Genomic DNA, 27,748 nt, shown 5'->3' on the forward strand with positions numbered 1-27,748 from the left:
GCCAGCACTGTTGGTTTGCTGCCTCACTTCCTCGGAAAATTAACAGGAGGAGATAGCTAATGTACCCCTGACATTTCTTGTTGAGATATTCAGCAATAAATATTAAGATAGAGCCAAGGAGGATTTAGGAGAATGGAAAACAGTGTTGTTAAACTCACCCCAAGCTGTTATAGGTGCTAGTTCACATCTTGAATACTCCCACTTAAAAGTATTCCCAATGAATGTGGTGGCAGCAATGCAGCATAAGGTTTTTGCATTGCAGCCAGTTGCCTCCCAGCGCGGAGTACCTTTAATTATTGGCAATTGTGTTGTGTATTCACGCTCAGCTCGTGCAATCTATGACAGGGCAGTAACTCTAATGAATTATCTGACTATGCAGTGATACGCTAGACTGCAAATCACCTGACAGGTAATGTAAAAGTCATGTTGAAATTAAATAAAAGGTAGTGCATTTGTTAAATCTTGTTTCATTTAAATATGAAAAGGTCAACGACTCTTACTCTTTCCTTTCATTTCTGAGACATTTCTTTGAACGTTTGCCATTGCCCAATGGGGCACTAGAATTAGAGCAAGATTTATCAAGAGGGCTGGTGAGAATTCATTCTGCCATCTTGTGGCACCGTCTAGAAAAAGAAACCGCTCTCTCCTTTCTGTACACCTCCAACAGCTATACTGATAGAGAAAAGATCAGTTGACTGGATGAGTGAGACCCAGTTAGGTCTGCAAGACAGATAGCAATCACATCCCTAGGCATTTCTGCAACAAGCACAACCTGTGGAGATAGAAGCCTTGCTGACTGATCATGAATTAATTAAATAACAAAAGTCCTTATCAGGACTAGATCTTTCAGCACTGATGTAAAATATTTTTTGCACTCAGCTTAGACAAATCTTTATAAGATAGTTCCAGTTTAAATGCATCAGTAAAAGCAAATATGCTTCTTATGAACACACGCTTGCCATTCAGAATACTGCTGATTGCTGAAAGATAGGATACAGCCAATCTGCATATTTAATCTTTGCTGGTTAGTTATATATTCAATGTGTGTGTGCATTGCATATAAGCAGGTCGGTTAATTTCACCTTTAGGCAAGCATCCTCATTTCTGAGCTACCAGAGAAAAATAGGAGGCATATTTTCTATGTCTTCTTCATACTAAGTTTCCTTCCAGCTCCTAGAACAGGTTTTTCACTCCATGGCTGTCTCCCTCTGTGCCTTGCCTGACATTTCATTTTCAGAAGAAAAAAACCCTCAGAATTTTGGAATTGTGACAGCTTTTTCTCATCAGCTGAGTTCTTCAACCATTTTAAATTGCCAAGAAACTAGCACTGTTAAACCTAAAGGCACAAATTTATGAGTTGGCTGCTCAGAATAAAAATTAAAGTGCTTTGATAACACAGTCTTCTAGACCTCATTCCATACTTCCATGGCTTGTTTGGTTGGCAAACTCCTGCTGAATGTGCAGTCCAGAGACAATGATGACTGGTTACATTTTTCTTCCATGCTGCCTTCCAAAGGGCTCTATCATATGAGATAGTGACTGACTCAGAGTCAACTAGTCTTCGTCATGGATATGCAGGAATGCAACCCTGAGCTTCCTCTCCACTGAAGTTCAACACTGTATGTAGACCTTCCCAACCTGGACTTTAATTCAGCTGAACCCCATCCATCATGGCAAGCGGCCAGGGGAGATGGGAATTGCTGTTCTTTTAACAATGTGGAGGGCACCAGGTTGGAGAAGTCTGATCTGTCACATGCCTAGGTCTATTGCTGTCCTTCCAGAAATACTTATGGAGACTTGGAGGAGGAGTTTCAACAGCCCCCAAGTGAAAAGTTACTAGCATTATTGTCTTTGTGGTTAATAGTGGCTGTGTGGTTTTTTGTTTTGTGATGGTCTTTGGCTCATTTATATGTTTTGTTTTTTCTTACGTTGCGTTGCTTGGGTTGTTTAAGATTATAATGCTGAATTTACTGAACAGGTGGTGACCATTTCGTGCGTGGGTTCTGTTCCTGCCCCCATGTATGTTGGTGGAGCACGTCTAAGCTCCACCGTTAACCCTTCTTTCATGTCCAAAGGGACCCTTGTGTTAGCAATCGCGCATCAATTGGACGTGCCTAAAATGGTCGCTGCCTCTATTTTGATCTGTATGTTGCCTAAGGTAATTTTTAAAGCAATTACTAAATGAAGTTACAAATTTATACTTGTCATGTTTATCAGTCCTACTGTTTTAGTGCAGGCAAGACCAGAGTCTCACTAGAAAAACTTAAATGCCCTTATTTCTCTGGGAAAAATGGAATTTAGCACATGAGAATCTATGCCTTTAAGAAAAACAAATCCAGTTAAAAAGCGAGAATTCTAGAGGAATTCTGGCAGGGTAAATGGATGTTCATCAACTTACCGTATTTTTCGCTCCATAGGACGCACTGGACCATAGGGCGCACCTCATTTTTAGAGGAGGAAACCCAGGAAAAAAACATTTTTCTGGTTTTCCTCCTCTAAAAGCCCTGTTTGTTTGTTGTTATTTTTTTGAGGATCAGCTAAAAGTTTTGCAGCTTTTTTGCAAAGGGAAAAGCCCTGGCTTTTTTGAGGATCAGCTGAAAGTTTTGCAGCTGTTTTTGCAAAGGCAAAAGGCCTTTTTTTAGGATCAGCTAAAGGCTTTGCAGCTTTTTTGCAAAGGGAAAAGCCCTGGTTTGTTTGTTTTTTGGTTTTTTTTGAGGATCAGCTAAAGGTTTTGCAGCTTTTTTTGCAAAGGGAGAAAAGCAAAGCTCCTTTTGCAAAGGGGGAAAAACAAAGAGGAAAAGCCCCATTTTTATGGGGTTTAACTCACATTTCTGAAAAATCTTAAGGAAAAGGAGCCATTTCTACTGTTTCCAGACAGATAATCTAATCAGCCAGTCACATGTCCTGGGGAAACAAACAACCTCCCTCTGCAGCACATTCAACAAAGGAGGGCGGGGCTGAAAGGGAGCCGGGACTCTTATCTCTCTCCCGATCTATTTCTGATCAGCTGCTGAGCGGGGTCCTTTCAACACTCCCTTTTCTCTTTGTAAAATAAAAAGCACAATCTGCTTTTGGCTCCTGGGCAATTCAGCTCCAGGGACCACCACTCGCTCCATAAGACGCACAGGTATTTCTCCTTACTTTTTAGGAGGAAAAAAGTGCGTCTTATGGAGCAAAAAATACGGTAATTTTACTGTATTCCCTGCTGTCATTTTGTTTTCTTAGAAAAAGCCTTCAGTAAAAGGTGTTCTTAGCATCATTTACCAAAGCATTAGGAAATCCCACCACACCCAGGAACATTCTCCTGTATATTAAAAGCGGTTAGTAACGTTTCCTCCTGTGTGTTAATCCCCACAGCCCCACTGTGGTGAGGTTCTTATAAGTTACCAGTTTCCTTTCTTCACAGTAACTCCTATGAGTTTACCAGGGAGATCTTCAAAGGCTACACCTTTTCCCATTTGGAAGCAGCTGAATACTGTATCTTACATTTATCAATGTTATGCAGATAATATAGACACAAGTGTCTTTTCTAGCCTTGGCTACATGGCCACTTAAATAAACACCTGAAATTTGATTTGCCTTCCTGTAAATGTATGAGTAGACAGCAGCTGTAGGGTTAAATTTACTGTCTGTCTTCGCTGCTTAAGAACTTTATCTGTCTTTGAATATAGTAGAGCAGACTTTGATCTTCTTCATCTAATGCCTTAGATTTCCCCCCTCCTTCCCTTGCATGGCAGCACAAATGCTGTCTTGCTGATTGAGCCAAGTAGGTCAAGCACCCATTGTTGTTATTTCTCTTTGACTGGCATGTTTGCTATTGTTCTTTAATAGAGAACGAAACATGATTTCAAGGGTCTGAAAGCCACTGGTAAATAGAAAGATTTCCACTCCCAAATTTTGTTCTTTTTCTGTGTCAGCACAGGTCCCTTGTATGGGTAAGAGCACACTTAGGTGCTTTCACAATTAGCAGTTTAATCCTTGGCATTTCAAATTCAAAGGATTTTGGTTGCAGAACTAGAAAATACTTTTTCTTGGCACCTTTAGAGAGCTGTTGCCAAATCAGCATAGGATTAGAATAGAACAGATAGTCACATGACCCAACTCCGTATAGGGTAGTTCCTTATGTTCATACACACTGTTTGAAGATACTTGCATTTTCAGTATGAGTTTGTTACTAGATATTGGAGATTTTGTGATATGTGCAAATTCCATCAAAGATAACTCACCCTAGGCATCACCGTATAGGACTTTTGTAATAGTAACTTGGAAACTTGGAAAGCTGCAGGGCAGTTACTTTTAAAAAACACTCCTGTTTGATTTAAATCTCAGTTGTGCATAAGGTATAAATTTAAAAAGTGAAGACAACTCATTTTTAAAAAGTAAATATTTTATTTTTTAAAAAAGCTTGGTTTAGAATGAAATCTGTTATATGTTGTCGGTTTTTTGTTTGTTTGTTTGTTTTTGGCACAGATTCCAGTATTCTGTGAATGCCCCTTTTTGCTACAATGCATTAGGAATGATCAACACAGAATAAAAGTCACTGAAAATAGAATGCAGGTTGGAGCGTTTGAGATGTTCACAGAACAAAAGGCTCTTAGACCTGCTCTTTTGATTCACTTGCAGCACATTTGGTTCCGTCTTGACAAAATAGCTTGTGCATCAAATCCCAAGACACTTTAAAAATGAAACTGCACTAAGAAATACAACAGTGTTGTATAGATGGAATAACAGATAGACATGCTTAGCTAACACATTGCTCATGTTGTAGCAGATGATACTGCAGAGATACAGGTAGGAGAGCAAATGGAAACAAGTGTTGGCTGGCTGAGGGAAGCACTAAAATACTGCAAAATACTGTGTTTGACATCCAGGGAAGGACAAAGTCGATAGGAAGCAGAGTTTTATTTTCGAGCTAGTAAGGGGACATAACAGTGAAGAATAACAGAGCCTTAAAGACAAAACGCTTGAGCGTCCTTGTAACAGTCCAGTTATAAACATTTGAGACAGGGTTTTATAATGCAAGCACTCACAACCTTAACTCTACCTGTGCACACTTCCCAACGGAGCCGGGTGAAGGATAATAGTTTATATAAACTCAATCTATCAAGCTGGTATCTTACTTTAGTTAAGGGCTGTGTGCTCATTTATATAGATATAATATACAGGTATGTATATCTTTAGGATGGCAGTTCCCTCATAAGAGGTGTGAACCGCTGAAGAAGGCAGAATGTTTATTGCCAAAGGTAGTCATGATGAGTGGCTCTTTGTTCTGGTGCTGCTGATGGAGCTCTTTCCCAGTTATTTTAATACAGCTGTAGAAAAATACACAGAGCCAGTCTGGTGTGCCTGCACAGCCCTGATGTCGTTGCTCCCCTGTCCACATCCACGTAAGCTGTAGTGACTGGTGTTGGTGGGGTGGCTCCACAGCTCTGCCACACCACACCATCCACTGGTGACCATTGCCTAATACATGTGTGGGGGAAATAAGTTGGAATCAGTTGTCAGTTAAAGTTCAACATGATCTTGGCTGTCAACATGACCTCCAGTGCTAGGCTATTGCAAAGTTATACCTGATAGATGTCCCTCTTCAACCCTATGAAAGTCTCCTCTGAAATAAGTCCTATTTAGTGTGTTAAGACTTGATCTCAGGTAAGCGAGTGTAGGATTTCAGCCTTAGGAGTTTAGGAAATTTCCAAACTTAATGGCCGTCGCTTCTGTATTTTGTAATTCTTGCCCAGCTTGTTTACCTTGTGGTAACTGTACCTTGGCTAGTTAATTTTACTGTACCTCGACTAGTTAATTTTAACGAGGACAACTTGAAGGTGTTCCAACTACTCCAGTTTCTTCCTAGGGGTGCTATATAGAAATACTTTGACATTTAAACCAGGCTTTTCAAGAAAGGAGAACTAAGCTTTCAAGGCAGCTTGTTCGCATGTCTAGGCTAAATTGTGTTTACACTTACAATTTAAATGCATTTTTGCCCTGCTCTTTGCAATACAGTGGTACATTGGTTGTCTAATTTAATCCGTTCTGGGAGTCCGTTTGACTTCTGGAACTGTTCGAAAACCAAGGCACAACTTCCAATTGGCTGCAGGAGCTTCCTGCACTCAATCAGAAGCCGCGTCAGACGTTCAGCTTCCAAAAAACGTTTGCAAACCAGAACACTTAAAACTCCCAGGTTTGCGGTGTTCAGGAGCCAAGCCATTTGACAACCAAGGTACCAATGTACAAAGTGTGTACTGAGATTCAAACTGATAGAGCTGCAGAAGGGTTTGCCCAATTGTATGCTGGCAGGGTGGCACCTTGTCTCCTGTAGTTTCTGAAACTTTTGTTGAGTTAGATGTTTAGCCAGAAACACAAAGCATACTTAATAGTATTGCAGGAAGTTAATGCACCAAACAAATAACAATTGTTTGAAATATAAAGTAAAATGTTACTTACAGAAATAACAAACTATTTTCCATAGCAAGAATCAGAATGTTGTCAAAACTTACATCCTATCTGAAACAATATTTGGTAGGGATAAATTTGCTGTGTTCACTGATGATAATAAAGACCAGAAATGGTTAGACGTTATTGATGCTATAACTATTCTCCATGATCCATTGACAGAATGTTAACAAAAATAGGGTGTGGTTGGAATTGCATAACAAGAGAATGACTAATTTTGAAGATCAAAACAGAAGAAAAAATACTTAAGAGGAAGAAATTGTTGACCACAACTCATTATCTGAGTTCATGTGACCTTTGGGTGTGTAGTAGCTACAAAAGAAAATATTTTAAAATATTCTGTCTCTTGGTGAGGCTGGTAGGTTGTATGCATCTGCTGTGATGTTCAAAAGCCAACTTTTGGCATACCTTCATAAATGCTTATTTTCGGTGGCATCCTAAGAGCTGGATTTTCTGATGTATGACAGCGGATGCACTGTTGATTGTATAATGACATAGGTGAGCGTGTGCCAGATTTTCTTGTAGCAGGAAATGTTGGTATGAATAGGCCCTGCAACTGAAACTATGAGAATCTAACTCATAGAATCAATTTAACCTTCTTCTTCTTCTTCTATAGCTTGCCTGGGAGCATTGTTGCCTCTAACACATTAGTCTTGTTTCTCTGCTTTTATATGGGCTTTCAATTTTTACAGTGAAAATAATGATACCTTCCCCAATGTTCCTTTGAAAAAGCACTTGAAAGCTTGACTGGCACAATATCCCATGTCCTGATATGGCTTATTGAGGAAAGGTCATAACATTGTTTTCTTAATAGGAGCTGGCAACCTGTTCATCAGGAGGGCGGTGCCAACAAACCCCTTATAGCCAGAAAGGAGATAGGTTGACCTTCCAAAGCTTGCTTTCTCCGCCTCTCCACCATAAAAAGCCAGAGTTTAAAATAATGCGTTTGTCTTTCATCTGCCAATAAGCTGACACAAACTAGTTCCTCTTCATAACCAAGAATTTATGTTTTGCCTGTTTACTCAGGTGTTAGGCAGTATTTCTGACTGCACAGATGGCGAGGCTAATGTTGGCTTCTGGGTTTGACATTTATGTTTGTTTACATCTTCATGCTATAATAGTCAACTGAAGAGGTGTAGGCACAAAAATGTGAATGCCTTACCTGATTCTGGATGATGACGAGCTCCTGTACCAATTGTTGACATCAGTTCTCATTATGAAGTTCCTGGAATTTTTTTTACTTCCATTTCATAAAAGGAAAGACATTACTTGAATAAGGACGTTTGTGAACACACTGAACCTAAAATAGAAACATTGTTTTAACTCTTATTGTTCTAACATTATTGCTCTAATCATGTCTACATCGGCTCCCAGTACTTTCCCCCCACAAACAGTTCTAGCCTTTTTGAGTCATACTCTCTTTCCCTGTAAGCAAATCAAAAATTGAATATGTGCATTTTATATACTGTGTCCTCTCCAGATGTTTTGACCTACAATTTCCACCAGTGGCCAATGCCATACTGGCTGGTGAGGGTGAATAATGGAAGTTGTGGTCCAAAACATCTGGAGGGTACCAGATCAGATCAGGGCAGTCTGTACAATGTCATGAGAACATATGCATTGTAGTGTATAAAGCAGTGGTGGGAGGGGCTGCACTGCTTAGCTGACCTCCTGTCACTGCCATTGGTCTGGCATATCAGGAGCATGAAGGGAGAGCTTGGCATGATGCAAATGCACTAACAGGAGCTCTGGATTGGCGCTGCTGCTGCGTTTGCACCCCACCAGCCTTGCTGCCTCCTCACCCCTTGCCTTCCCAGCACACTGCAGGAATGGCAGTGTTGGGAGGTCAGGTAAGAAGCTGAGCAAGCCTCTACTGCTCTCAGCCTATCATTCTTCACCTATCATATTTTGTTGTAAAATAAGGCACCCTATATATGGTAGTTTTCTTGGCAGGAATTGATTCAAATTGATGGAGAAATAATAAATACAGTTGCCCAATGATCACTGTGATGCGTGATGATAATTTATACTTTATTTTGTGAAGGATGACGGTGTGCTAGGAGGGGCAGCCAGTCTTTAATTAGAAATATCTTTTCCTCTTTTAGTGAAGATAGAGGATTAGAAAAAAACAAATACAGCACATTCCCTGCCACATCAGTTTGTACTCAGTTTAAAAGTTTGTCCCGTTTATTTTCTTCCCTGTCTGTGCAGCTGATTATCTCTGTGTTTCTTTCACATACAGTTTAACACTTAGGTCTTCGTAGGATTGTAGGTTACCCTTTTGCTTTGCAGCACCACAGTGACACACCAATTTTGTGCTTTCCCTCCAGCTTTCTTAAACGTCAGAACCTAGCAATTTACAGGGCTGGGATGCTACTGATTATGGTGATCACATGTTGTGGAGAGGGAGGGAGAGTGTTCCTGTTGGGAGTAATGTTTTTGCATGGGAAAAGAGGGGGGCGGGCATTTCAGATGTTGAAATCACATGGTGAATTTGGGCAAAGGCAACAGAATCTATCCCACAGGAAATGTATGTCACCATATCACCAGTTCAGAATGAATATATCCATTCAGTGTTTCTGGGAGGCAGGGCAAATGTTGTTGTTTTTTTCACTTCAAGCACATCAGCAGCTTACTCTCTAGTCTCAGATGACCAAGAATTGGCACCTAAAAGTATTTTTAGCATTCTAATCTTTGACATGATTGAACTGGAAATATTGTATTTACAGAACTCCTGACCTTCTGGCCTCTCTCCTTAGGGAGTGTATCTATTGCCTCTATTCTTCTCTCTTTAAAGTGTTGCACTGAAGCTGCTCCTATAAAGTGTTTGTCTGTCTCAAATCTCTTAGAGACCAGTGCTATGCTTATTTGAGAATATGGTCACACTAAATCTTGATTTATGTAAACAAATGCAGAGGCCGCATTTTGACATCATGGTTGACAGAATGTGAATGGAGCTAGGAATGTGTTGGGTTTGTGCTCTCTGCCATCCCATTCTCATTGACAAACTGTGCCTACGGGTTAAGTATGGTTTGTGTGAAACAAGCCAACTTGAATTGTCTGTTTGGAGGAAAAAAACAGAAGCTTCCAAGCTGCTCCTTGCAGCCATGCCCAGAGCACTATGGTTTAGCATGACATTCAAGCACAGTTGCAGATTGGTATATCAAACCCCTTGACCTAGGACCAAATCCTGACTTTCTAAGGGGCAACCAAACTTTATGCATTGTTTGGTCAGCCATCCCTTCTTGGCTTAAGGTGATTCTCTTCAGAATTCCAGCATCATATGAAGAGTATTGCTGTTTCCCACATTCACTGCTTGACCGTGACTGGGAGGTCTGTATTGTTTATATTGTTTATTTATATGTGTATTCGGCTTTGTAGGGTTTATGTTGAAGTCTTCAGCCACTCAATAACCAGCCTATCAATCTGAACCATTTTGCTTGATCACCTTTCCCCCTTTGTTTTGCAAAAAGCTAGTTTACTAATTCAGACTTAACTTTGCAGCCCTGTATGAGAAGGAAGGTCAGATCAAAGGCTTTGAATTGCATTTGGAATTGATTTTGAAAGTAATGGAGGTGCTGCCTTGGAGGCTTTGCTAAATGCTGACATAGCAGCTAAGGTAGTACTCAGGTTTTCATGACTTGGTGATGCCTAAGGGTGGAAATGTCTCTCTCCTGAGTCACCTTGATGATTTTTGTCTAGGCTTGTAGTATAATGGAAAGCGACACAGTCCCAGAAATAAAAGTATCAAACCAGTGCATTTGCAGCACTCAGTGAAAATTTGCTAGAAATGGATTGAGTGTGGCATTGCTTTGTTTCAAGAAAAGGAAAGACTCAGAATAAGAAGGCATTTATTTTTGGCCTACTCCTGTAATACTGTACTTAAGTTCCATAGAGTTTGTTTTGGAACAGAATGTAGGGTTTGGGTCAGCAGAACCTGGGCATGTGCAACATAAGAAGATGCCTTATAAAGAATCTGACCATCGGCCCATCAAACTTAGTAATGTCTACTCTGACTGGCAGCTGCACTCTAGCATTTCAGCATTTCAGGTGGAGGCCTTTCCCAGGTGGGGATTGAACCTGGGACCTTGTGCATTCAAAAAGCATGTGCTCTGCCACTGAGCTACAGCCTTTCCTGTGAACAGAATTTGTTTAATTCACTTCTATGCAACCCTTCAGTAGAAATATTCTCAGGGTGCCTCACATACTTCACAAAAGTGAAAGATTAAAGCAACAACGAAGCTAAATAGGTTAAGGCAGTGAATAAAACAAGCAATAGTAAAAACAAAAACAAAAAACCATCACTGTTTAGATTTCTGAGTAGGTGGCAGTCAAATCTCCCTAGGAAGACAGTTCCATTGAGGAGGTGATGCAAGTTCCCACCCCAGTCATATCACCTGGATGAGGGTTTCCGATAATGATTCTTAGGGAGATTGGTGTGGAAGTAGGCATTCCTTCAGGTACTTAGACCCAATTCCTGGGCCAAAGAGTAATCTCCCTGTAGCTGTCTTGTGAATATTATGTTCCAATTGGCATGACCCTCGTGAAGTTTGGACCATCTGTTTCCTTTCACCAGTCAGAAGATGATACTGTATTATAGTGCACACCAAGTGTTGGACCAGGACCTCCAGATTCCTTGCATAATTGTAGCCCGTGTTTCCTCTGTCCCCAGAATGAGCCATTAAGTTATGATGATGATGGGCGCGAGCTTCAATAAAATTAGGTGCTGGCTTTCACAGGGTCTGTTATCCATCATGAGCCAGGCATAATAATAAGACTTGAGAATATTCAAAGAGTTCTGTATATGTGTATTATTACCCCCAGATTGCAGACAGGGGTGGGACTGTGACTGAGAGGATAATGGTCTGTGAAAGGTCACCTAGCAAATTCATGGCTGATCGGAGACCTGAACCAACTACTCCCCAGCTCATATCTCACTCCTCTTAGCCACTGTGCTACATCACACCACATTTGGGAGGAGAGGAAAGGACTCCTGGAACTAGACACATTAGCCTCTATAAGAAGAGTAAACTCTGACACTGGAAACCCTTTATTCGGTGAGGCTGATCCACCGTCTGCTGAATCCTCTGCTCTGACATTGCACTGCTCCTGCTGGTAGACTACTTTAAAAAAATCTCTTAAATTCACAAGAAAGTGGGAAGCTGGGGCTCATCAACCTGGGAAGGTAGCCCATCCTGGAGAAGGAAGACTCTTATCCTAAACCTCTGCTGCCTTGTGGGATATCTTCCAAAGAAGAAAAGGCTGAGGAATAAAGCCTACTACAAAAATCCAGAGGGGAGTGCCTAAGTTGGTGCCTTGTACCCCTCCTTTCAGCAACTTCTGCAGCCAAGCCGGTGCCAAACGTATTGCTCTGCTTGCCTTTGGGCCACATCAGCAAGGCCAAATGGTGTGTGTGTCTTGTTTTCTGGGCAGCCCAGGACCTCCATACATACTGCCCAGGCTAGATGCTTGCATGATGCATCTTCAGAACAGACTCTGAGATTTTAATTTGCTGCTGTTGATATCCCATCTTCTAGTCCATGTGCTTTTATGGGGATGACTATTGAGCCTAGCAAGGACTTGATGGTCTACATGGCTGTCTGGCTGTTTTCTGTGGGGTGGTGGCTGAGGGCTCTTACTACAGGAGATAAATGTTTTTCCCAGTGAGGGAACAAAGCAGTTACCATCTGGATGTGTCTGTATTTGTGATTTTGGCCTGGAAACCTTAACATCTAATGAAATTGGCAGTCCTGTGTATTGCTGGGCAGTCTTAGATATTGATATTTTTCAGCTGCAGAGGAAAACAAATATGCAGTGCGGGAAATTAAGTACAGATATATTTATTTTAAAATAGCCAAATGTTGACACTTTAGTATAACTTTTCTTTATCTTCATAGGTGCCTCTCACCGAGCCTGTGGATCCAGTGGATTTGGAAGAATACCTCCTTACGCATCCACTTGCAGTGGATTGCGGCCCTTTGAGAGACTTGCTTGAATTTCCTTCTGACGATATTGAAGTTATCTACAGTCCTCGAGAATGCAGAACGCTTGTGTCAGCAGTACCTGAAGAGAGGTAAGGGCTAGCCAACAGGTATGGGGTTGGGAGATGGCCTGGCTGAAGCCATTAACAGGAGCTGGACTTTTTTATCCCCATATTCTTCTCTTCCTTCACCATTCAAAACCATACACTGGAGCCAGGGCAGCTTTGAGAGCAAAGAAAGCACAAGTTATACAGGTACAGAGAGATAGCAGTGGTGGCAGAATCAGAGTGTGGGGCTTCGGAGAAGGGAACTGTATCCCTTGAAATTCTAGGTTGACCTGAGAAGCAAAGGGAAAGACAGTGAATTGACTGTAAGTCTAAAAAGCAGAGGCTCTGTGTCACATGTAACTTATGGCATAAAGGAGGAGGAAGTACATTAATAAACATTGAATGAAGGAAAGTGGGGCAACCTGTATGCACTTGTGATGACTGGAAATGTAGTAGATGTTTACAGAATGCAAGCTATATTTATTACAGTGGTACCTTGCTTCCCGAACTTAATACGTTCCAAGAGTCCATTCAACTCCTGAAACCATTCAAAAACCAAGGCGTGGCTTCCGATTGGCTGCGGGAACTTCATGCACTCAAGCAGAAGCTGCGCTGGACGTTCGGCTTCCGAAAAACTGGACAAACTGGAACACTTACTTCCAGGATTGCGGTGTTTGGGAGCCAATTTGTTAGGCAACTAAGCCGTTTGGGAACCAAGGTTCCACTGTACTGGGGTATTAAATGGTAGTTTGGCCTGTCAGTCTAAAATGAAGAAAGATGTTTGTGATTTGAAGAGACTATTTAGAGCTATTTTCCCTCTCTATAGTGAAATGGACCCTCACGTGAGGGATTGCGTAAGAAGTTACACAGAAGACTGGGCCATTGTGAACAGAAAGTAAGTTGTGTATTTAAAGTTATATATTTGAAGAGATGCCCTTCAACTGTGATTGTTGAGGGGAGGGGGACTGATTTTCAGAATGCAGTTGCTGTAGCTATCAATAATTATTCAGAGCCGATGTAAGACCGTACTGCTATTTTACAGTTATCACTTTTAGGCAGGTGCCCTTAAGGATAACTTCCTGAAAAGGGGGATACAACTTTCTGAATGCGTTGGAGGGAATAATGGAGAAAGCATGGGTCACCTATTCATATTCTTTCCACCCCACCTTTTTTTTTGCTGTGGATACTTACAGGAAGCAAGTTAGATGAAAGAGCTTGCCGTATGCAGTCGAGAGATTGTTTGCAATGGAGCAGTTCAGCAGTCAGTGGGATGATTCATAAATCGTGTCAGAATAGAGCCTTTTTGTGCGAGACTAAAGTATATGCCAAGCTCACTGTCCTCCCAGAGCTTTTGTAATCATCTGGTAAAACCACCATTAACTACTACTCAAAGGATTTATATAATTAGGTAGAAAAGAAAATGCCAAGATGAGGAATAAAAAGAAGAAGAAAATAATAATAGTGGAAAAGGTTGATAACAAGAAATGGAAGGTGGTAGGAAATAACCCTCTTTCGATGGTGCAGGAGTGTCAATTTCTCTGTGTCCAGGTTCAGATTATCATTCACAACTTTATGAACTGTGGTTTATGAGTCCAGGAATAGGCATTGGGGCAGAGGGCTCTTCGCTCACCCCTCCTCCCCTCCCCTTGTGTGACAACTTTGTGACACTTGATCCCTGGCTTTGTGTTAAGCCACAGTTCCCTTTATATCTGAACTGGGGAAATTCTGGCTGAACGTCAGTTAACAAACCAGGCTAGCAGGTCAGTTTCAGAAGGAGGTAGACAAGATGGTGTTTGCCAGTTTTGGCAGCCGCTGTTTCTCATCTAGTTCTGCCTTTATAGTCGAGCAGAATATTTGTACACTGCCTAGAGAAATTTTGCCCTCCATGCTGGCTGGGACTGAGGGGAAGTTGTATTCCAGTACATCTGAAGGGCACCAGGAAGGTGAAGGCTGACACAGAGCGACACTGATAAATATGGAATGTTTTAAAAGTAAAATTATCTAGTAGCAATGTTAAATATGTTAATGTTATTGGGCCTTCTCAGGCATATCAGGCAATCCTAGCCAGACAGCCCTATTACGAGCAATCTATTCAATTTGGCAACCCCTTGTGTTCCATGTCATGTCTGGTTCCACCCATAAGCTTTTTGTCACCCACCCTTCTTTGCAGTCAGAATGGAGACTGCAGTGAGACGGGAGAGTGCTGTCAGCTTCTCAGGAGACCAGAATAATGTACATATTTCCCAAGAGTAGTCCAATGATACCCTCTTCAGATGTGCAGGTGAAAAAGAGAAGGTAGAAGGGCAGAGAGGTGTCACTTACCCATCAAGATCACATACAGACAGAATAATTTTAATTTGGCTTCTGGGAAAATGGTAACACCAACACCTTGGGCTAGATAATAGGCTAGAATGATTGCAATATTGCAACTGCCTTGATTGTCAGAACGCATATGGGTTTATCCCAATATAGCCAGCACTGCTGACAGACACTATTGTCTGCTATAATAATGGTGGATCCTGAACATTTACCTTTGGAGCATTCTGATTTATATAGTAGAGCAGGGTGTGAGAATTTGTGTTCCTCCAGATGTTATTGGACTTCAACTCCATTAAGCCCCATCAAGCATGGCCAGTAGTCAGGAGTGATGGGAGTTGTAATTCAGCAACATACATAGTAGGCATGGAAACCTTTGGTGCTCCAGATGTTGCTGGACTACAACTCCCATCACCCCTAGCAAGCACAGCCAGGGATGATGGGAGTTGTAGTCCAGCAATATCTGGAGAGCCAGAGATTACCCTCACCTGCTCCAAAGTATCAACAGCCTTTGTCAGATGATATGTACCAATATTACTGAGAGCCAGTTCATGCACAATGCCTGTGTAGATAGATTAGACATTTTTAATGGTGTGGAGAAAGTGAGCCGATCTCATAAAAAAAAGAATTATATGGGCCTTTGGTCTCGTCCACCAGGGCTCTTCCTGTATTCTGATTAAAAGCCATTGAGTTGCGATGATAGAATACGGTAGATGGACTAAACATCAAATTGATACAGTAGCCTTTATAATAGTCAAAGATAGTGGTTCCCAATTGGTGGTCCATGGAACCCAGGGGGTCTGTGGCACCATTCACGTAACAAAAACTACCATAGAGGTATCACAAATTTCAAAAGTAGAGGGTCCATGGTCTTGGCTTTTGAAAAACGGGGTCCGCAGTAGTTAGATAATTGGGAACCACTGGTCAAGGAGACCCTGAAAGCAGCCACGCTAAAACAAGCAAATAAAACAAAAGAAATTGGATTGCTTTTAAAAAATATTTGGTGATTTAATGAGGTGAAGGATACAGTCTACAGTCGTACCTCGTGTTATGAACGCTGTGTGTTGCGTTCAACACGGGTTACGGACGCACCGAACCTGGAAGTACCGGAACGGGTTACTTCTGGGTTCAGCGGTTCGCGCATGCGCAGACATGCAAAATGACGTCATGCGCAGAAGCACTGAATTGCGTCGCGCACATGCGCAGAAGCGGCACTTCAGGATGCAGACCTTTCAGGTTACGAACGGGGCTCTGGAATGGATCCCGTTCGTAACCAGAGGTAAGGTACCACTGTACTAGGACAAATTGTTTGCATTTAGCTACATCATAGTACACTTCAGGTATTCCATTGCTGATCGACGGTGCTTATGCTTATATGGTCACAGCAGCAGTAGTTTCTTACTGCAACCAGGAAAAGTAACAAATATGAGTTGATTTTTAAGGCTGCAAGTCTAAATATCCTACACTGGAATCAACACCTGCAGTCAAAGAAGAGAAAATGCTGTTTTCAAAAATTCCTGTTACAGAACATGATGGACAGCATGATGCTGTCTAGAGTAGCAAAAATTATTTTCTGGGGAGGGCATTAAGCTTTCAGATGTTGCTCGCCATTTCTGCTTGGTTATGTAGAGGAGAGACATTGCTTAATACGATCTGTTTTTGAATAGATATCACAAACTGGGAACAGGATTTAACCCCAACACATTAGACAAACAGAAGGAGAGGCAAAAAGGCCTACCCAAACAGATATTTGAGTCTGATGAAGCTCCGGATGGCAACAATTACCAGGATGAACAAGTAGGTGCTTTATGAAGCCTGCATCTTTAAAAAAAAATCACTGTGTTAAAAATACATGTGACATTTTCCATATTTCACTTTACATGCTTCGTTTAATTTCTTCAATCTCAGGATGATCTGAAAAGACGGTCCATGTCAATCGATGACACACCACGTGGCAGTTGGGCTTGCAGTATTTTTGACTTGAAAAACTCCCTCCCGGATGCTTTGCTTCCAAATCTTCTGGATCGGACCCCAAATGAAGAAATCGACCATCAAAATGATGAACAGAGAAAGTCCAGCAGACACAAGGAACTTTTTGCGTTGCATCCAGCCCCAGATGAGGTATTGTGAGGTTAACTGAGACCAGTTAATACTAGCACAAAGCACACACAAGTGCCAGGTCCACCTCTGTAGCCAGATAGTGAGTGCTGGTCTGTTATAGTAGGAATATATATATATTTGACTTGAATTTCAGAAGTCATTAAAATGAGATGGGGAGGGAGAAGAGAGAGGCAAAATAGCATGAAGATCTGCCATAACTTGTTGGGTTTGTAGGCCTGTAGGGCCATAGCCGTCTTAAGTAGGATGAATTTGATGAGTCTACTTTGTTTATGACTAATGTTGAATACCAGTCCTAGGTTTTCGACAGTGGTGTTTGCCAGCTCTTGTAGAAAGTATAGAAAGGAGTGGAGGAGCCAAAGATTTTAAAGGGATTGACCCTAAGATTGTATTTGCTTTTGTTTCCATGCGACTGCTGCCAAAGCAACATGTGATTAAAGCACAAATCTGGATTTTTGGATCATCGCTTTCCAAGGAATTTTCTTACAGAACTCCAATCCGTTATTCAGTAGCTCTCCTAAATTAAACCCCTTCAGTGTTATTTATAGTTGCAGAAAAAGCCACACGCTGTTAAGCTTGAAGATTAAATTGTATTGAATAGGAGGGGAGGAAATCTACTTTGCCTTCTTTAGCCATTTAACAATACACTTTGTTTGTGGAAGGAGTGCATGCATTACCTGATGGATTTGTGCCCGATTGCAGGAAGAACCAATAGAAAGACTGGGCATCCCTGAAATCCCGAAGGAACACTTTGGTCAGAGGCTTCTTGTGAAGTGTTTGTCTTTAAAGTAAGTAATAAGGTGGTTATTTTTTAAAAATATATATGCATGCTTACATTTGATCTGTCAGATCAATGCACCTTGTATGATAATAATTGGAACTGATAGAACTACCAAGACACAATTAATTTTGCAAATTCTACATTGAGCACCTTAATGTGCAAAGAGGGCAGTAAGTCAATTAAATATTCCCATCGTACATTAAAAACGCTGGAAATAATTATAAAATAAGCTTGCTACAATATTCAAACTTAGCCATGCTTTTGTAAAATGGTATGTACTATTGAATCATAGAATTGTAGAGTTGGAAGGGGCCATGAGGGTAATTTAGTTCAATCCCCTGCAAAGCAGGGAACTTTTGCCCAACATGGGGGTCAAACCCACGGCCCTGAGATTTAAGAGTCTCATGCTCTGCCAATTGAGCTACAAAGCAACAAGCCCGTACATTAAAGTGGTATTGAGTGGAAGAAAGTGAAGTGCTAATTTAATGAAGGGATGTGGGATTTTGAGGTCCATTAAAATGAATAAATAAAGATGGGGCCAGATGTATTTCCCCTGGGAGAAAATTTAACAGGATCATCACCCCTTGAAAGGTCCTATTGCTAGTGCTCACCAATTTTGATGGGAGGCCTACTAATTGAACTTGCACCTTTGAGGGTGATGTTAAGGCCCGGGTAAGTTTGTATGAGTTCAGGTCGTCTTTAATGTAACCTGTCCCTAAACTGTAGGGCTTTAAAAGTCAACACTAGCACTTTCAATTGATCCAGAAACACGCAGGCAGCCAATGCAATTGGTATAATAAAGATGTAATGTCTGCAAAGTCTTACTTCATAGCAGAGACAATTCTTTCCCTCATCCTGTTTATATCTGGCTTTTATCCCACAAACAAAGGACAGTTGGCTAAAAACAATATGATTGATGTAGCCTTTTTTTTTTTTGAGATGAGATTTTACACCACCAGTCAGATAACAGATTCAGTAAGACAAAGTTGAGTCTTTAAATCCATGGCTGCCTCTTTAAGACTTGAGACTTGAGGCAGTTAGCAAAGCTTTCACTGGGGAGAAGAGAAACCTGTTAAACAAGTTTAATGAAGTGGAGCTCCTGAATGTAGGGTTACCTGCAGCTGGTTCATTGCCTATAACTCTTCTCTAATAACACGAGGTAAAATTTTACTGGTATTCCCTTAGAGAAATAAAGCACAAAACTGATTTTCCACATGGCTGTATTCATCTTGTGTGTCCTCACTTAGGTCAACCCTTCTTGTTAGGGAGCTCCAGTTAGACTAGAGTGCCTCTCGTAACTGAGATATATGTTGGAATTGCCTCCTAGAGGAGAGCTGCTTTTAAGTCCTGACACTAATCCAGATGATTCCATGGCATAGCCTTTTACAGGCTGTTGTACCAGAATGCAGTTCCCAGGAGAACTCTTGTGCAGTGAATGGCTATATAAAAAATTACAGCAGTTAATTAAGATTTTCCTTTTACAGAAATCTCTTCATATTAGATCTGAGGAAATGGTGTTTGTCTTAATTGTACAGAGTTCATGTTTATCTTGTGCTTTTTTTTTTTTTTAAAGAAAGAATGAGAATTGTGTTTAGTGCCTGGAAGGACAAATATGTACATAGTTTTAATAGTTTTAGGGACTTTAAGCCCACATACTCAAAACTGAATTCTGATGTTTTATTTGCTTCTGAGATGCTAGTCCTGCATCATTTAACAAAGTCCATTATAAATGAAGTAATATAAAAATACAATAATTAGCTATAATAATAGCATTTATTATAAAACAACAAAGAACATTACAGGTATTGATCAACAAACTAGCAGTAACAAGACAGTGAAGAGTCATACACACCACCAGATTCTTCCAGGTGTTAGAGAAAAATATCCCAGACAAGGTCAGAGTATATCACAATGTCTAAAATTTGTCATAAATGCAAGGGTGTTCTGCCATCTGTTCAAAAAATTGTGGTGAGCAATTATTGAAATAAATGGGACTTGCTTTTGAGCAGAAGTGTTTTGAAGGCAGTCTTTATTAGCTAATAGCCATTATGTAACTGGCAATAGGTACCATTAGTGGTAAGAGAGGGACAGTTTTGAGACTTACGGTTCTTTTCTTTGTTCTCTGCTGCCAGTGATAGAAAGATAGAAGCCATGGTGAACAGCTGATTGATACAAAAGACACAATCTCATTGATCTCCATGGAGTAAATTCATTAATTCTGGTATTGGCAGCTTTGGAGAGCCGCATTTAAACGAGATAAAGCTATTTGTGATTAACACCCTGCTCCTAAACACTTTATGCAGAAGGACTGTTGATTTTAGCTCAACAGTTGCAAATAATGGGCTTAGGGTAGGGCTTTGACCCAGTTTGCTGACCATTCCCATTCACGCCTAAGTGCTAAACAACTTCTCCCACTGATTTTATTAGAAGTCTGTTTAAGATTATGACCTGAGATCTCGTAATACACAGCAGATTTTAAAAGGTTCATGAATAGCAATATACAAAAGTGCATAAGCTGCTTCTACGCAATCAAACTGGCTGACAACCTGTTTTAAACACCAGCATATTTCGGATGAGGTACATCAGCTGGTGCTGCTGATTAGGCCCCATGCAGGATCTGATCAGGGGAACTTGTCGCAGGTTGGGGTTTTGCTGGACTGCCTCTAGATGGCACAACTGTTAAGTAGAGTCAGCAGTATGTGTTTCCCAGAAGTTGTGAACTGCCCTGTGATCTTCCGATGAAGGGCGGCATACAAATTCAAAAAATCATCATCGCCATCATCTGACAATTGGTTTGTCTAGTGCAGTATTGTCAAAAGTGGCAGATAGTGACTCTCCAGGGCTTCAGACAGGAATCTTTCTGAGTCATACCATGCCGGGATTGAACCTGTGCCCTTTTTGTATGCAGAACATGTATTTTACCCCAGAGCTATGGCATCCTAAAGATATTTTTTAGGGAGCCACACAGCTGCAGTAGTGCAGTTTCAGTTGGGAAATAACCTTGTTGCTGTTTGGTTGTGTATAAAACTGAAAAATCGTAAGAAATAGAGCTAAACTTTCTTTCTCCTTTAAGATTTGAAATTGAAATAGAGCCGATTTTTGCAAGTTTGGCATTGTACGACGTTAAGGAAAAGAAAAAGGTGAGTTATCTGCTTGATGCTTGCTTCCTTTGCATGGTGTTTGAACCGCATGCAGCAAGACGTAGGTGGTAACAGCACCTCTCTGCTTAAGAGCACTTGAAGTCTTCACTGGAATACTGTGTTTTTCATCCCTGTTATTCAAAATTACATTGAGAAACAGAAAGTAGAACAGAAGGAGGTGAAAGTACTAAAAATAGCAAACCCTGTAAAGAGTGGTAGATGTTGCTGGATACAATAAACTATTCTACAGGTTGCCTGATTATTTTGTTTATTTAGTTACATTATTTAGGATATTTCTAGAATGCCCTTTTTTAAAAAAAAGAGCTCAGGGTGGTATACATCAGCCCAAATAGGCAAAACGCAGTGAACATAACTAAAAACATCTGATTCCAGCAGGGAGAGTGAAACTTGATGCGCCCCTGAGTTTGTTCCACTTCTATATTTTTTATGATTGCAATAGAAAAATAAATGAATTAAACCAAATAAAGTTCAGGAAGCAATGTAAAACAGCAAGGAAGTGAAGAAATAATGAGAAGCAGCAAATGGAGAGGGAGGGCTTGTGTGTTTTTTTTAATGCCTCAGTGGATGAAAAGAAAACATGAAGAAAGCAAATGAAGACAACGTAACACAATGCAAAGAAGGAAGAGTACAAAGAGAAATAATGAAAGAAAACTTAACTGAATATAAGGGAAACAGTGAGAACTTTTTTTGGGGGGGGGAGCGAACTGCTCCGTCAAGGCAGGAGGAAAAGTCTGAGGAGATTCAGCCTGCCTCCCACAATTCTTTGCTCCTGCCTCAGTCACGTGCAGAGGAACTACACAATACCATTTTAAGAAGCTAGATTTATGGATGGAAAGTTCCCACTTCAATCCAAATTATATTTCCTTTTGAGAGGGCTTCATTGACATACCTGACAGCTGTTGGGTACTAGTATCTGCTATTTTGGGCCTGAGGTGAGAAGGGTGTTGGAGCAGGACCATTCATCCTTGCCAAAAAGAGGATCTATCTGTCTATCTCTAGGTTGCCTCTAGAGGGTGATGATGATGTTCCCCATAGCTGCATTCAGCTATCTCAAATTAGCAAAGCTATACTGGAATGCTTTCCACTCTGTTAGGGAGGTCCCTAGTTAGGGAGGAAGGCTGGGGCTCTCTTGTCATACTTGATGGAAGGCAATGAAGGATGTACCAAGGAGAGGGTGATGAGTGGAGAAGTGGATCCGTGGCTGTGCATGCTGTTTTGAGTTTATTGGTTTCAAAGCCATTGCCTTGCTTATTTGTTTGAAAGCTTATACTTCTCTACAGTATCATTGTTGGGCTGCAGAAGTTTTTTTGTGTGGTGGTGGTTTATTTTTAAATAAGCCCAAATCATACTGGGACAAATAGCTATATTGCCTGTTAAGAAATGAACAATTCAGCTAGCTAATAGGTTTTTTTTCTGCTGTTAAAAGCTAACCACAGTTGGCATGAAAGTGAAATTAACATATGTGCGCTAACATTTTTAAAAAACATTTTGTGTGTGTGTGTGTGTGTGTGTGTGTGTGTGTAGCCTTTGGATATGTTTCAGTGTAATTAGCTATTGTTTTCTTTTAGATTTCAGAGAACTTCTACTTTGATTTAAACTCTGAACAAATGAAAGGGATGCTGCGTCCTCATGTCCCACCTGCTGCCATAACCACGCTGGCCCGGTCAGCCATTTTTTCTATTACATATCCCTCTCAGGATGTCTTTCTGGTAATAAAGGTAAGAAATATTTATTTTCCTTTATGAATCTTTAACTTGGAAAAGTGTATTTTCTCTTGCCACGAATAAGCTAAAGTTTCTGTGCCCATATAACAATATATTAACAAAAACATACCATCTGGTTGCATTTTGCTGGTACTGTGTTTGTTTATTTTAGCCTTCCTCAAAAGGGAAAACTGAAAGGAAAGCCACAAATCTTGTAAAAATCAGATTCCAGCATGATCCTGCTTAGTGTTGCCATTTCCTTTATCTGACTGAATTTAGTCATTCTCAAATTGAAGAGTTCAATCTCCAGCAGTTTGATTTTTGATACTAAGAAATAGACTCTGCCTGAAGACAATGCTTGCTTTGACCTTTCTTGCCTTAGGCTTGTAACATTTCTGAACTCGGAAAGCAGATAGGGCAATAGAACTATGCCTTAGCCTGAGGGGTGGGGAGGCACTTCAGATAGGCACTATGCAATAGAATTTTTGAAGAAGGAAAAAAAAAGCTTCCTAATGCCATGGGAAATATGTTAAGATTGAGATTCACGTTGCATTGTCCCAAATTGCTGAAGCAAGAGGGAAGCCTCATTGACAGCAGCGTTAAGAGGAGTTTCTGTTCTCAAATTTTGCACACGTCTCATTGCATACCTTCTGAAGCCAGAATCTGCATATATTCACAGTAGTTGATTTTTACAAGAAAAGAGAAAAAGATTAACACCATGCAATCTACCTAAAAGAGCTTGCACTTGCACATTAATGCTTGTAAACTCAATGAGATGAGCCTAGCTAGCAGTCATTTGTTGAAAATAGTGCTAAGTTTTTGGTCTGTGAGAAGGAAAAGGACATGAGCAAGATAAATAAGCCAGAAAAATAGCTTGTCATATGTCACAGGCCAGGTGTCATCATATATTGTGCTCCTTTTTAGATCATTCCCCTGCCAGTTACCCGGTAGTTTGTGAAATGGCTGTTTGCAATGTAATCTGGGCCCAAATGAGATTTGGGCAGTGTGAGAAGAATTATTTTTTAAAGAAAATTTCCTGCTTCCAAAACCCAACCACACTAGCTATGACATCCTATGCAACCTTCCTCAACCCATTTCCTTGGTTCCTGGGGATAATGGGAATTGCATTCCAGAACACCTGAAGGATACCAGGTTGAGGTTAGCTGATCTGCATACAGGTGCTTAGCTGCCCAGCAAATGTTTGAAACTGTCAGCCTTGTGCTTTTGAAAGAGCGGGAGGAGGGACTTTGGTTCCAAGCCAACCTTAACCCTCACCCCGCCCCATCCACCCCAATTGAGAAGATGTAGAACTCGGGCTAAGTTTAGCACCTTCCACCTCCTCACAGATTATCAGTATTGTCCAAACTGATGGTGGGTGCCTACCTTTTTGAGTCATAGAAACATGCCTATGTGCTAGGTGAAGACACCCAGTAGTATAAATTGCTCATGCAGCAACCTTTTGCATAAGTATTTCCAGATCCAGCAAGAGTAGCACATGGAAAAACCTGTTTCCATGGCCATATCATTGTATCAGATTAGGGTGAATGAATATATGAATATGGTTAGTTGCTGGGAACAAGCGTATTTCCTTAATGTTGTCCCCCCCTCCCCCGCCCTCCTGCCTCTTCCTTCAGCTTGTTTGCTCTCGTCATCCACATATGATATCTATGAAGGAGTGAACTTTTCTTGTTTATAGCAGAGCCTGGGTTTCCCCACCAGCAATGCGATAAGAAAGCCTCTCTAAATGAATGCCATGTTATTAACCTCTCTCGGTGACATTTGAATTGAGCTGTGCAAAAGGATTTTTAGAAATATAAATGCCAAAAGATAAGAAACTATCTGGGTAAAACTGTCCATCATAAACTCTCTGCCTTGCTTCAAGGCTTGATTCTTTCACTTAAAGAGAGACAGCTAAATAAAACATTTATGGAGAATGTTCACAGCTCCCCTACATGTTTTCCCCCAAATTCTCCTTGAAGAAAGTAATAATACTTTCAGAAAGTCTTGCTTAGCTGTGTCTCCTTTTTAAATTTCCATATATATTCAACAGTAAATTAGTTAGGTAGCTATATGTAGCCACAATGGCAGCACCCACACAGAAGATGTAGGTGGAGGTATCAGCAGGCTTTGGGAAAATATCAAGATTTGCAGAAGTACAAAAACGGAGGGGGGGGGGCAACCAATGAGGATTGAACATGCTCAGTGGCTACGGAGTGCTGGCCAACTGCTTGGTGGGGATAATGGAATGGAGTGGCAGGAAACTTGAACAGGAAGACTCCACACTGCATTTTTTTTCTTCTTCCCTTGTCTGGTCTCACTTGTAATTAGATGTTCCAGTGCATGGCACATTCAACAACAATGCCTTGGTTTGGCTTTCAACCAATCAAAGCCCCAAAGCCAAAACTTTAGGCAGGGGCTCCTCTGTGACTTCTGCAGGGGCATTAAATATGCAGTTGAAATTGAAATCTGGTTGTTCCTGCCTGCACATACATAGCTGAAGCCTCTCTTTACCTTTTATAGTTGCAATTTATCTTGCTGGTGCAAAAGAGGAAGGGCAGTCTACCTGATGGTGTGGGTGGGTGTCTGGGTGGGCGGGTAGCTTAAACTGTGCTGGCTAGTCAGTTCATTGTGTATGTGTGTGATGTACATATCTCCAACATCATGCTTGCCTCTTCCTTTCCTTCTTCAATCCCATCCCACTTCCCATCCCCACAGCTGGAAAAGGTACTACAACAGGGAGATATTGGGGAGTGTGCAGAGCCATATATGATTTTAAAAGAAGCAGATGCTGCAAAGGTAAGCAGTTTTCAATGGGTTTCAACCTAAATGCAGGTGGTGTCTTTTTTTTAATAGTTCTGAAGCCCTTAAAACAGTTGCAAGTTTCTCATATTTTTTAAAAAATCATACGTTATTGAAACAGTACTTCCTTCTATTGAAAATCCAGCATTTATTTATAGCAGAGGAAGTATGAATAAATTCAGAAATGTTTCAATTTTGTAAGTTTTGGTATTTTACCTCTGCAGAACAAGGAAAAGCTAGAAAAACTGAAAAGTCAATCAGAACAATTTTGCCAAAGGCTTGGCAGATATCGGATGCCTTTTGCATGGACGGCCATTCATTTAATGAACATAGTCAGCAGTGCTGGAAGTTTGGAGAGGGACTCTACAGAAGTGGAAATTGCTGCAGGAGGTAGGTATCTAGATAATTACAAAGTGATTCTTAATCTTAACACAAACTGAATCATGTCATTTACGCTTTTGAAACAGTATGTTTAAAATGGCTACTTCTATTTTGAAGAAAAACCAGCTGCAGGGCCTTGATCCAGAACATCTTTCTGTTTTGGACTGGGGCTTTCTAGCAGCTTTTCCTTCAAAATAAAAGTGGCCCGTTCCAGGGGGTGGTACAGTTCTATAGAAGATGGTAGTATGTGTGCCATTCCTAACTTTGGAGTCTTCTCTAATTGAATGTCAGGGGCTAACATTCTCTGCTGCTTTCAGCGGCTCTCCTTCCTTGTCCCATTCTTCTGCCACGCTGCTCTATGTATCTTCTACGGCCTCCTCTTATTTATCAATCATGCTTTCTTGCTATCTCTTTTAAAGTTTTGTTTAAAGCTGCTGCTTCAGTAAAAGCTTTTCCTGGGTTGCCATTAGCCTCCCCTGTTTTGCCCCATCTTTGTGGCACCTTGAATTTCGCTCAGTCCTTGGAGAAAGGATGCCACATTTTCGATGGATCACTACTCTGATCCAACAAAATAGTTATTTTGGTGTTGTTGTTGTTTTTTGAATGCCTCAGGGTTTGCATTTGGGCCTGGTGCACAATATGTTTTATCAGCTTGCTTTGCCTATTTTTTTCCCTTGCCCAAGCCTCGGTAATGGGGTGAAAGGAAAAAGGACAAGCCTGTAATAACAAATAGGTTTATCTTTCAAGGATTTTCCTCGTAAACCATCTGTTATGCTCTCTAGAACTAAGTCTGAGAGAGTGTTTCAGGCTGATGAGCATTTTCCAAAGGAGTGGATTAATCGTTGTGAGCCGCACAGCTCATCTGAAACCACTGTTCAGCATCTTCCTCATCCCCTCCACCCTCCCAAAACTGCCAACTTCATCATTTTTTGCAGTAGGAGAAAAACATAATTCTCCACATGATAAAGACTTTCATAATAGGCACAAGGCACTGGGGTATGGTTGATGTGAGAGGAGCAGAGGTATTCAGCTGTGCTTCATTGTTTCCTAATGCCTCAGGAGTGTGATTGTCTTAGCATTAACCACCCATTCTGTCTTGCTTTTCTCATGATTTCAAGCAACTGCCGTTCTCCTCACATGCTGGCTCCTAAAACAAATGTAGTTATTTGACTTTATTTTGGCTCTGGTTTTTTCCTGCTTTCTTTCTTAAAGAGCGCAAAGGGTCGTGGTCAGAGAGGAGGAATTCTAGCATTGTCGGCAGACGTTCCTTGGAAAGGACGACGAGTGGGGATGAGGCCTGCAACCTGACTAACTTTAGACCAGCTACCCTCACGGTGACAAACTTCTTTAAACAGGTATTACACGATTCATTCTCACGGTAACATTACATCACTGTCTTCACACTTTAGGGATTGGCACAGGAGTTTTTAGCCGTAGACTAGTGGTTCCCAAACTTTTCCCTTTGTGAACCACTTGAAAATTGCTGATGGCCGTGGAATACCACTTAATGATTTTCGTTCCAGTTGCAGAAGTTGTAATGCTCTGTGCTAGATGCAGTATGCTTTTAAATAGCAATTTTATTGCTTCTCGCATTGTATTACAATTCAACTATTTTAAAGCAATAAGTTTCGTAACACTGAGCTTTCAGAACGGACAGGCTAAAAATCCAAAATAAATAAGAGAAGTTTATAACCAGGGTCAGTGAATCACTTAGTCGGGTTCTTGGGATGGTGCAAAGCAGTGTTTGAAACTCCCATTGTTCTAGGCGCATTTTGCAACAGGGAATTTAATTAGCCCGAGCAGTTTCTGAGCTCTGGGTGCAGTACTGTGCCTAAGATTTCAGATTTAAACTGCAGCTTGGAAGGAAATGAGGACCTTTTTCTGCCTCTCCACTTCCAGCTACTCTGAAGACTAGAGAAGAGACCCTCTTAAGAATATTAGGGGAGTGGGTAGGGGGAGGATTAGACCATGTGAAAAATGAACATAATATTTCAGCTGCAGTTCATTCATT

The 27,748-nt window shown here is 41.0% G+C and overlaps 1 protein-coding gene across 10 annotated transcripts in view; it reads left to right on the forward strand.

Annotated features, from left to right (window-relative positions):
- The window catches only part of DOCK7 (dedicator of cytokinesis 7), a 118,602-nt gene that overhangs the window by 10,633 nt on the left and 80,221 nt on the right, over positions 1–27,748 (forward strand). For all 10 annotated transcript variants that reach the window (XM_033151918.1, XM_033151919.1, XM_033151920.1 and 7 more), the window contains exons 3-12: positions 12,348–12,523; positions 13,305–13,373; positions 16,462–16,591; positions 16,703–16,915; positions 17,615–17,700; positions 20,767–20,833; positions 22,423–22,572; positions 25,273–25,353; positions 25,581–25,746; positions 26,950–27,092. In XM_033151918.1, coding sequence (XP_033007809.1) covers positions 12,348–12,523; positions 13,305–13,373; positions 16,462–16,591; positions 16,703–16,915; positions 17,615–17,700; positions 20,767–20,833; positions 22,423–22,572; positions 25,273–25,353; positions 25,581–25,746; positions 26,950–27,092 — 1,281 coding nt within the window. The remainder of the gene's footprint in view (positions 1–12,347; positions 12,524–13,304; positions 13,374–16,461; positions 16,592–16,702; positions 16,916–17,614; positions 17,701–20,766; positions 20,834–22,422; positions 22,573–25,272; positions 25,354–25,580; positions 25,747–26,949; positions 27,093–27,748) is intronic.

Source organism: Lacerta agilis, chromosome 6 (assembly GCF_009819535.1).
Source record: "Lacerta agilis isolate rLacAgi1 chromosome 6, rLacAgi1.pri, whole genome shotgun sequence".
In the NCBI taxonomy this organism is placed as follows: Eukaryota; Metazoa; Chordata; class Lepidosauria; order Squamata; family Lacertidae; genus Lacerta; species Lacerta agilis.